Source organism: Drosophila sechellia, chromosome 3R (genome assembly GCF_004382195.2).
Source record: "Drosophila sechellia strain sech25 chromosome 3R, ASM438219v1, whole genome shotgun sequence".
In the NCBI taxonomy this organism is placed as follows: Eukaryota; Metazoa; Arthropoda; class Insecta; order Diptera; family Drosophilidae; genus Drosophila; species Drosophila sechellia.
In genome coordinates, this window is record NC_045952.1 from 12,900,715 (window position 1) to 12,911,980 (window position 11,266).

Below are 11,266 nucleotides of genomic sequence, written 5' to 3' on the forward strand. Positions count from 1 at the left end.
GTTTAAGCAGGCAAAAATGTTTAATCGCATTTAATTATTTAATTTGTTAGTTGGCGGAGAAACTCGGGCGCTGCATGCATTTATTAATTATATTCGGGCATGCATAAATTAATAGAAAGTCCATTGTGAGTTTTGAATAATTTATACTAAAACTTTAACGAGGAAATTTGCCTACTTCCCCTCTGTTGTTTACAATGATGAATTTCTTTTATGTTCTATGTATCTCAAACATAACGATGACATTGCAAAATAATAATGAAATATTTGTGTAGAGTTCATTAATTTGTAATCAGGTAAAAACGTGTAAAATTTGAGAAAATCGGCTTTAAACAATGTGTTGCCATTCTGATTAAATATATGTAATTTTATAACAAATTTGTACAAGGATTTGGAGATTGATTTTTACATGTTCATACAATTTTATATTGAATTGCGATATTATAAAATAATTAAAAAAAAAATTAAGATTAAACATGGCTTCGTGTCTTTTAATTAAATCAGAAACTATGATTTCCCGTTTTGTATCTATTTTGTTTAACATCCATTAGCTATGTTGTATTTGCCAAATTAGCAACTATAACAATTAGGACTCTATTGTATTTAAATAGGAAATCCATTCTGCTTGAAAATTCGATCCAATCTCAATATTTATGGAGCACGGATCACACAAAGACGCACTTAAAGTGGAGGGGAGGCCATTAATTTCGCCAAAGACGCGTAAATATTTATACGCAAATCGCATATGTCTGAAACGGGAGGCATTTGCTCATTTGTGGAGGTCAACAAGAGATTTCCATAATGCTCGGGGAGATTGTGGGAAGGGTATGGCTTTTGGAACCAGCTGCCGCTTGATTCCTTTCGGACATTGGCCTGTGTGCCTCCGATACTCCGATTCCCCCAAGAACTTTTGGATGGTGTGGCAATCGTGGAAGGGGCAGATTTTGTGGTCAAAGTCGAGTCTCCGAGTCGCCAATTTGGCCGCCAGGCTATTTGTGTATTTGTTGATTTATGCAGCGACTGGGGCTTCTTGGGGCCCACCTGCAGAGGCACATGCACCCTTATTCCCCTCCGGGAGCCCCTTCGATTCTCCATTGGCCCTGGGCTGTGCAGTTGCATTATTCAAAATTGGAAAATCCCTTCCCAGCAACCGAGCACCCACCCTCACCCACTCGGTGATTTAGCGTGTGCCTTGCCCGTTAACCGCAATGCAATTGTAATTACCCCGAATGGCTTCCGCACCAGAATGGGCGCCCAACTCCGCATCGACAGCACTGCCCTTTTGTCCACCCACTACTACCCAATTTTTTCTTCTCCACTCTCCGCTGTGTTTGTTGGTCGAGCAGTGCTACAATTAGTTCCAAATCATAAACGCCACTTCCGCCTGGTCTACTTTGGAGGCAGCCAATCCATGCCACTTGGTGGCCCAAAGGCCACTGGACAATCGCGTGTAAATTTTAAATTTTAATCGTTTCTCTGCACGCACTCAAAATGCAACCGCAGCCAAAACACAACGACAACAATTGCATTCAAATTGTATGCGCATTTTTGCATATAGCCATTGTGCGAAGATAAAGAATGGCTCGCAGGGGTTCCTGAATTTTAAAGCCACTATGGCTTTTTATTTAAAATATGGTTAATCACTGGAAATGTACAATAATAAAATACCCTTATATTTTTATCAACTGAAATATACTTTTTAAGTATCTATCTACTAATTTGTCTTTTAAATAGCAACATAGAAAAAATCGAAATAAACCGGAAGCTTTTGAATGAGTTTTTGGCTAATCTAGTATTCAATTTTATTCATCTGCATTTTAATTAAAACAATAATACCCGTGTTCGAATATTTTTGAACTTATTCATAGCAAATTTAAATATTTGCTAGTTCTTTTTGTTTGGTCTAAAAATAAAACTGACTATTTATGAGACTGAAATTAAATAAAACTATTTAATTACATTTTATTTGTGAGTACATTCAATATATGCATAAATGTAGAAATAAATTTTATATTTTTGAACCATATACAAATTTTGCTACTATTTTCCCTTAATAACTTGCCTATATAAAATTGTCATTTATTTACAAGCCAGTTAATATTTTTATATATTTTAATAATTTCATATTGAGTGAAAGGCTTTTTAAGCAAGTAAAAATTAAATTTTGCCCGGCCACGTTTCACCCCCACCCCCATTTCCCCTTCCCCTTTGCTATCACTGGACTCGCACCATTTCGCTGTTGGCATGCGTATTGCGTATCTGAGGTGTATCTGTGTATTTATAATTTATATGCATTGTCAGCGAGCGCAGGTTGGCAGTTGCCATCTCTCATGCACTTGGCTTACCGGTCCACCCAACCACCCACCTTTCTACCACCTTTTTCCCCCTTCCGCCCCCTCTGCCGGCGTTCTCCATTTGCTGGCAGTGCACTCAGTTGTTACAGGCGATTGTTTTTTGCGTTTGCACAGACACCGAAGCGATACTGCATTGTTGCATATTTAGCAATAATAAAATATTTAGTGCCATTTCCATAAATTTATTATCGCCACGATTCCGAGAGGAGTGTGCTGCAATGGTGCATTGACCATTCATTGTACAAATAGTGGAGTTGGTTTTTGCCTTTTTGCTGTACAGCTTAAATACATATTGGCCGAAGCATACGGGGCGTATGATAAATTTGGATTGGACTGCGCCAAGATTGAACTTGCTTGTGGCATTAAATATTATTTTTCTATCAAAATATTCTAGGTCCTACCTCTGCTGTCTTTGTAGCCCGCTCTCATCCCACCAACCTGACCATCTGCAATGCAAAATGGCTCTGCCAAAATGATAAATGGCACACCTTCCACTTGGACAATTAGGTGAGAGGCCGAAGATGAGAAGGGGTTAAGCTCTGTTCAGCAATTTGTTGCATGCATTGCGCAAATATTTCCCAGACATTTCAGGCATTTTCGCCCAAGGTTGCACGGAGGATGAGATATGTGGATTCAAACAAATGCCGAGCCATAGAGGAATTTATTGCGTGGTGCTGCGATATGAGGTGTTTCAACCGGGTCACACTACCTCGAAGTAGTTTCATTTAAATATGTTATTTAACCAAATGAGCCCTACCATATTTTCATTTATTTTCCAAAGTCTTTTTTTTACATACACAGTATACAATCCTTTCAGTGATTTATCACTGTTGCATTTTTTACTCGCTTTGTTATCGATAAACGGCAGATAATGTAAATACTCGATGATGTAATATATACGAAAATAATATTGCACTTATTTATTTATTTATTCCGTTTTTTTTTTGTCCATAAATATTCGCTAAATGATAATCATAAACAATTTTGTCGCTTGAAGCTGATGGCAAGGAGAAATGCCATTGAGGCGACACAAGTTCAGGGGGAATGCGGAATTGATACACACCATTGGGGGATTGGGGGATTATTGTTGGATGATAAATGTGCTTAGGGTCGCGCCGACTGTCAATTGTGTGGATAAATAAAACACAGATTTAACCATATATTATGGTCAGCGTGTGTTCTGCAAATACCCGCACATTTACAGCTTTGCACCGGGAGTTTTGGAACGCAGTGTTGCATCGTCGATAAGTTGAAATAATTTAATAAATAGTTAAGTGTGAATTGAAGTTGTCAAATCAATGCGCACTCTTGATTTGTTGCCTGTGATTTCGGCTGAATAATCTGTTGAGAGCTACCTGTATTTTCCAGTAAACTTTTAAATTCCATCAGGTATTGCACTTATAACCACCCATTTCATTGGACTGCTACATCTTCCTGCAATGAGTTCGTACACGAATAATTTCTTTGGTCTGCCAAAACCTTTGTCGTGCCGGACTTCAGGCTTCTGTTTTAGCAATAATTTCAGTGTGAGAACTTTAAGGATTTCCCCCATCAATTGTTGGAGACCTTTTGGCCATACGTGGACGAGGAAGTGGACAGAGGAGAGGGCTATCCAATAAGCAGCTCGAGTTGCTTTCATCCGGTTAAAAGAGGTTGCTCGAATGGCAATGGGGAAAAATCGGAGGCCAGGGACTGGGGGAGATGGATCGGCATTGTGGCATCTCTTTTCGGTCAGCTGCAGCACGCAGTTCCTTTTGTTAATGATACTCTTGCTGGACATCAGCAAAAGTCCCGGCAGGAGCAGCAGCATCCTCGTCATCATCATCATCATCATCATCTGCAGCAAGGATGCCACATCGAGAGGACGAGAGGTGAGGCGAGGTAGACGGAAGTAACTGCAAGGATGGCTCAACCATTTTGTGGATTTATTGACATTCTGTGATGTTATTAAAGTTGATTGCCAGAGACTGTGCACGTTTTTGGCTTAGACGAAGTGCCGGCCCTCGTCCGGCAGATCTTTCCCTTGCTGCATCGCATCCTGTCCCAGCATCTGGTACCGCTGACCCCCTCATCCTGCACTCATCGGGATGCAGTCCAGCTTCGCACACAGGCAAAATGCAACCGACATGAGCTCACTGCGGTCAATTCGAAAGAAACAATAGCCACAACAACATCAATTTCAAAGGGAGAGAAAGCTCGAAATAGGTTCAACTTTGGAGATCGAAACTTGGAATACCCTTAAGGATATAGAAGCTAGTAAAGCCAACTAAAGCTAGTCTTGATATCTTGCTACACTTTGGAATGTTTAGTTAGTACATGCTAAGGATGTATTTAATTAAACATTTATGAAATGAGGAAGCAAAAAATGCGCTGCAAAGCATATCGACTGATATTTAGTTTAGATTATTAATTTTAATCCATAGAAATCAGTCTATTTTTGCTATCATAGAGTATGAAAAGAAAGGAAGAGCTTCGAGGCAATCAGGGTGGGCGCATCATCATTGTCATCATCATCATCAAGTCTAATATGCGCATTATTGGTTTTGTCCTGTTTTGTTCCCCCGACTCGTGAGTGTGTGTGTGTGTGTGTGTCTGCTGTGTTGCAGTTATCCCTAATATGCCTTGCATGTTAATACGCTTATCCTGTCCTGGGAAACACACACAATAAAGGACACCAGCGCACACTCAAAATGCAAATATCAAATGCAAATTCTATGGCGCAATATTAAAATTTACGAAACAAGAGAAAAATGAAAAATGCTTATTTCTCTCTTTCTCTGCCTACGCATAAGCCTCCCAAATCCTTTTGATCTTATTTTTTAATTTTGCATTTAATTTGGTTCCTCTGCGTTGCCGCTTCTGCTGCGGGTAACACATGGCGTATACTTGATAAGTATAATATGAGCGCCTGCCTTTGACTCGCTCAATTTCGCCTGATAAACTTATTAAAAAATATATGTACGCAAAAAGACGAAGCCAGAAATGAATTCAAATTTTGTTTGTGTGCTGTTTGTTGCATATTAAATTTGTGTAGTCAAATTGCTTTTCAGTTTTTTAATAATAATAATATTATGGCTTTGATTGTGTTTGAAATTTAATCAAATTTAATATACTTAAAAAAGCATGCAACGCCAAAGTTGCATGGCTGTCTCTGACCCACAAGCAATTTATAAATATTTTCAATATTTTATGTTATATCTTTCCAAAGCCCCAGTAAGACACTTTCCGCTTATAACAAATTTCAAGAGATTTCCACTTCTCATATCGCCATCTTAGACGCTTACACACACACAGCGCCATTTCCGCAGTTTGTCAACATAAAAAGGTTAACAAGGTAAATAAAACACGCCAAAAGGTAGACAGCGAATGGGGTGAGGCGAGTACAAAGGGAAAGTGGGCTAAAATCAAGGAACAAGGCCCACAAACAATGTTGCAAAAGGACGCAGGCAAATCTTTGTGTCAGTTCAGTGGAAGGCTTTCTTTTTTAGGTGGTGGGGGGGCAAGGACGATGCTGGAGGTCCTTTCGGCGGTCGCGGCTTCCTCTCTTTTTTTCTGCTCTTTTCAGCTCGGTGTGTGTGAATAACAACATTTTAAACATGTTTGCCTTTTGCTTTTTTTCCGCGCACGCCGGCGTTTATACAATTTATTTCTGCACGTTCTTCGCGCCCTTTTGCTCGGCTTTTTATTTCTTTTTTTTGCGCTTTTCCAGCTCGCTTACAAAGCATGCCCGCCGGCTGGGCAATGTATAATCTTTGCTTGTCTTTGGCTTCATACCGCCTGTCGCTGGAGTTGAACTCTTGACTGGCAAAGGCCCTTTTTGGGAGCCAAACAATCTTCGTAAAGGGTAGTATCCATTACTCGAACACATTGTAATCAAATTAAAGTTATACGAGGAAAGTCTGGAAATTGCCAGTAAATCACAAATATAGTAGTAAACATACTCAAGTAATTTAAAAAAGTAACAAGAAATTTTATAAGTCATTTTAACTTTACATGTAAATTATTTATTATAAATTTGATTACTAAGTAGTAGATTATTGCTGAAAAACGATTTATAGGGTATATAATAATGGAAATTACCCCATGCAACAATTTTTCTTCTGCTGTATCTTTGCTCTCGCTTCTAAGGTGAAAAGGTGAGCCAAAAAGTCGCACAGCTGCAGGCGGTCAGCGATTGTGATAGCGCAACGGAAAGCCCATTCAACTTTAACCGGAACTTTAACATAGTTGATGAATGATGAAAAAACAAGCATCTTGGCAGGCGGGCCAGCAAAGTTTAAAGTTCGAAACAATGTCGGGCTTTGCGTTGAGCCAGAAATACTTGCACCCCGCCATCGAGCTGCCACTTCCTGCTTGGCTATGCAGCTCAAGTCGCCGCGCTTGACACATTTCTCCAGGGACGCTCTCACGTCCTTGCCCTGCCTCCTGTCGCCACGTGTCCCCGTATCCTGTCCTGGTGCTGTTGTCGTCCTGCTGCCCGAGAGCAACTTGTCAACGCAGTCATCAATGTCCGCGTGACAGCAGCGCGCAGCATCGCCTGTAACTATGCCAAGCTTTTGCAATGTTCGCACATTTAGTGTGAGCAGGCCATATCTTCGGTTAACCCACTAAGAAGCAGTGGTCAAAAGTAGACCACATGAAATAAGTTAAATATATTATTGGATTCATACTAACTAACCTAGCTTTACTTGGAGGTATTAACAACCATCTCTCAAGATTTTAATATTTGCTAATTTGTCGGAATTTAAGGTTTATGCTCCTGCGTTCAGTGGGTTAAGATCTGTTGCAAGACACGCAGTGGGTTACTGTGCCATTGGCCGTCTTGGGTTAGGAACTCTAAGCTTCAGCGACTCTTAACCAATATTAATGAGCAAATTCAGCTGGACGTGCGTCACATTTATTCAAAAATTGAAAATAATATGCGTCGGGATGGTGCGCTCATAAAAAACGAAAGCAATACTTTAAAAGTGTAGTATTAAAGTCATCGATGTAAAGGTTAGATTTGAAGTAGTTTAATATTTTATTATCATTTTAAAATGTGATGTTGAGTATACATGGGTACATCTTATACGTTTAAAAATATCTAGAGGAACCGATTGCAATGTGCAGCAAAATAATATAGTTTTAATAAGTTCTTATCCATAAATTGGATGAGCTGCCACATCCAATGACATATGAGCGATTTCATGTGATTATAGTCATTTTGATTAACCTAGATGCGAGACAAAAAAGAAAAGTAGAAAAAACAGAAAAGTAGAAAGGGGCCGCAAACTTTCCCAACTGGGTAGCACGTGCGGCCAATACTGGCAGTTTTATCCTGGCAGACAACTCACCCTTTTTCACAGGGACAAATAAAGTTGTGAATCACCAGCGAGAGTGAAAAAAACGTCACGTGCTAGAACTTTCTTAATTTAAAAGAAATTTTCCAACAAACTCAATTAAATAATTTCTGGCACAAATAAAGATGAAAATGTGTGTGCGGCATGGCGGGCGTTTTCGGTGGGTGCATGATGGTTTTGTACAATTCTATATGCCACACGGAATCAAGCAGCTGGCTGTCTGGCAAGACAATTTTAATGCCACAAAATTTTAATTGAGCTAATCCGAAAAACCACAGGCTGCTCCATGGCTAACGAGCCAGATGTCAGTTGGCTTGTCTGTCTAATTTGCCAGCATACACATGTTGCATGCTGCACGTTGCCAGCGTGGTGAAGGGAAGTGGAGTCAGGAGGCATTGGACTGAACCTAATGATAATTGCTTTCTCGACAAGATTAGCCAAGTTGGCCATTGGAAAAACATGAGAGTCTGGTCTGCCAGTTGATTCACACACTGAGTTTCAAATACAGATCAAACATATAACAGCGACTCAAAAAACACAAAAATGGATGCTGATGAAAACTTTTTGACTCAACGGTCGCTACTAATGGATGTTATGAAGCAGCTTGAAGATCTTCAGAATGCCAATAAAATGGAGTGAGTAGCTTCAGAAACTCTTTCCAGACCGCAGTACTTAACCGGATTCTTCCACAGCACTGGCACTAAAGGAAAGGAGGAGAAAAAGCCGGAAGTGGACCCTTCCGAAGGTGTGACCAACACTAACTTTACCGTGTTTGCCCGCGACATTCGCAAGAAATCCTCACGATACTTTAAAAGGGTCCAAAAGATGTCGAATATCAATCAAATATCCTTTATGCGGCAAATTGACGTATCGCCAAAAGATCGCACCGAGGCTCGACGAGATCGCGAAATTGTTGCAGATAGTTTTCGGAGGTAAAAAATAATTAAATATATATATTTATCAAATTAATCTTATTTATCTTATCATTAAAAGGTTGGGCAACGAGGAGTACAGACGCACTAGCTATGAAAAGGCTGTTTACTTTTATTCCAAGGCCATTCAGTATGTGGCTGATTCGCCAGTTCTTTATTGCAATAGAGCTCTAGCTAAAATAAAGTAAGTTGCTACGTAAGGATAGAGAAATAATCTTCTATATGGCTCTAATTCTAGGAAAAGGGATTTCAAAATGGCACTTTTCGACCTGGACTATGTCATCTTCCATCTCGATCCGGCCCATTTGAGGGCCTGGCTCTACAGAGCAGGAGCTCTTGCTCGTCTAAACAATGAGTCGGAATTCGAAATCGCCATCGCCAATGCCAGACTGCTTAACAGATCGCAGAAGGATAAAAAATACATTGAATATTTCTTAGAGAAATTTAAAACTGAATTTTAGAACGGACAGTAGAACTATCTACTATATACTTTCTAAGAGTTTGTATCGCGAGTGAAAATTGGATATAATTTTCATTGTAACTCACTTGTGTAAATCAATAAAAGCATATAAAGCATAAACAAAAGCGTAAATAATTTAGATTTCAAATTTCAATCAAATACGAATGCATTTCCTGCCATTTCATTTAGTGTCACTTTGCATTCGAAAAGTACAGCCCACTTTTCATAAACAAAAACTTGCTACACACACACAAACACACGCACGTAGAAAAACAACATGCTGAGTACTGCAGAAATATGGAAAATGTTTTCCTTTTTTCATCTACTACACACAAATGCGAACACAACTCTTTTTGTGTTAGTGGCAAATGAAATTTGCAATTTTTTGCATAAATTCAATAAAAATTCCTATTGTCATGAGAATATTTGCCAATACAATATACAGCCCCCAACTTCGAGCTGGGGATAAGGGCCACTTATACGCTTCGTTGGGGGTTTTTCCAGCCCCTGCGGATCCCCCTGCAAAACCACAAAAGACTGACGCTGCGGCTGCAAATGCGGGCAATGGAAATGGGAGGGCGGAAAGTGGGGAAAGAAGTGGGCTGCGTTGGCCGCCGAGTTTTGCCGAGCTTTCAATATGGCGCCAACACCATTTGCATTCCGCATCCCCCACGTCCCGCAACACCCATCCCCTGGCCAATAAGTCCTGGAGCAGAAGCAGTTCCAGTTGCTGGGGTCCTTGCCGTAATGAAATGCAGTTCAAATGCTTGGGTTATAAACTTTTGTCACAACAGGCAGCCGGCAGCGGCAAGGCGCAAGGACATGCAAGTGGACGGTGGTGGGTGGCGATTGTAGGGTTGTAAACTAGCAAACAAACGCAACGGAAGTGCCACAAAAAGGGTTTCACTGTTTGTGAATTGTGTGCGGCCGCAGAGTTGACACCTAAACCAATTCCCGCAAAACCAGCTAAAGCAACCCCGCATCCTGCCCCATTTGCCCCGAACACCAGACTTGGTCAATCCCTTGGCACTACTGACACGCTAACTGACTGCGGAAGTGCACTGGAGAAAATTAGTGATAATATATGTAGCTTTTTATAACAACGAGGAGATTAAAGTAATCGTGTATATTTGCTGATAACATACAATGTTTGAGTAATTTTAAAAGTATTCTGTATGCCCCCAAAAGTAGGCAATGCTTTTTTAAGGGCATAGATTACTATGTACTTCATTTATTTTGCATTGATCCATACATAAATTCTTTAAGTGCAAGCATCTCAGTTGACTATCTTGAGAAATGCAAAAATGTTTGCGGCGTGGTGCAGCTCTAATCAACATCAAACGCTGCCACTCCTGCTTTTGATGTTAGAGGCACTGCCTCAACTCAACGCAACTACATTACCGCCCATTTCTTGTAATCAATGCTGTAAACACTTATTTTTGTGGTTGTCACCGAGCTCCAACTGCAATTTGCGACCGAAAACAGAGGCACAGATAGAGCGACACCCGGAGATGGGAAAGTTTACCAGATGCCCATCTAGGAACATTGTCTGGTTACGGGTTTTTGCCATGGCCAACTGGGAAACTGCTGGATTTCGGATCCTGGTTGTGTGCCAGTTTTTGCGGTTACATTCGGTGTAAGGTGTAAGGTGACTTTAATGTCTACTTTATATGGCCAACAGCAAATGATTATTGCAGGTGAAGTTTTTAAATCGGATTAAGCTCGAAGGCAAAACTTTCCTAATCGAAGTAGATGAAGGAAGTTTGGGATTACGAGGGGGTTATTTACTGTTGCTTGGTTTTCTTGGTAAATGCATTAATTTTTAGTGTTTGTGCTTGTAATAATGTTGGTAAATCTCTTGAAATTCTAATAATTCCATTGCAAACATTTTGTTTTAAATTAGTTTTGTTTCTTAAGCAGGTATATATAATATTATGCTACCATCCACTAGTTTTGTCAATCTTCCTTTGAAAATAATAAAAATTTAATTTGTTTAAGAACTCCTTGTTTACGTCTAAGCCGTAAAAACTTTCCTGCCACGTGGTTGATTCCCTCACGTCCTCTTGTCGACTTCAGCGAGGATCCTTACGAATCGCACTCACTAGAGCAATCTTCTCCAGACTTTTTCGCTTTCCTGGTCTCTGGGGCAGGTTTTCCAGCTGGCGGAGAAGTTTTCCCCGAAGG

The 11,266-nt window shown here is 40.2% G+C and overlaps 1 protein-coding gene across 1 annotated transcript; it reads left to right on the forward strand.

Annotated features, from left to right (window-relative positions):
* The first annotated feature begins 8,148 nt into the window (after positions 1-8,148).
* On the forward strand, positions 8,149-9,192 carry LOC6606221 (tetratricopeptide repeat protein 1). The gene is made up of 4 exons (XM_032721739.1): positions 8,149-8,325; positions 8,383-8,622; positions 8,684-8,806; positions 8,861-9,192. The coding sequence occupies exons 1-4, from the start codon at positions 8,234-8,236 to the stop codon at positions 9,081-9,083; spliced, it is 678 nt and encodes a 225-aa protein (XP_032577630.1). The 5' UTR covers positions 8,149-8,233; the 3' UTR covers positions 9,084-9,192.
* Positions 9,193-11,266: the final 2,074 nt, after the last annotated feature.

Bases quoted from the DNA above. Each gene is read 5' to 3' on its own strand.
- LOC6606221 (XM_032721739.1), top strand. From the start codon at position 8,234: ATGGATGCTGATGAAAACTTTTTGACTCAACGGTCGCTACTAATGGAT. The intron at 8,326-8,382 runs GTGAGTAGCTTC...ATTCTTCCACAG, and splicing joins CAGAATGCCAATAAAATGGA to CACTGGCACTAAAGGAAAGG. The intron at 8,807-8,860 runs GTAAGTTGCTAC...CTCTAATTCTAG, and splicing joins AGAGCTCTAGCTAAAATAAA to GAAAAGGGATTTCAAAATGG.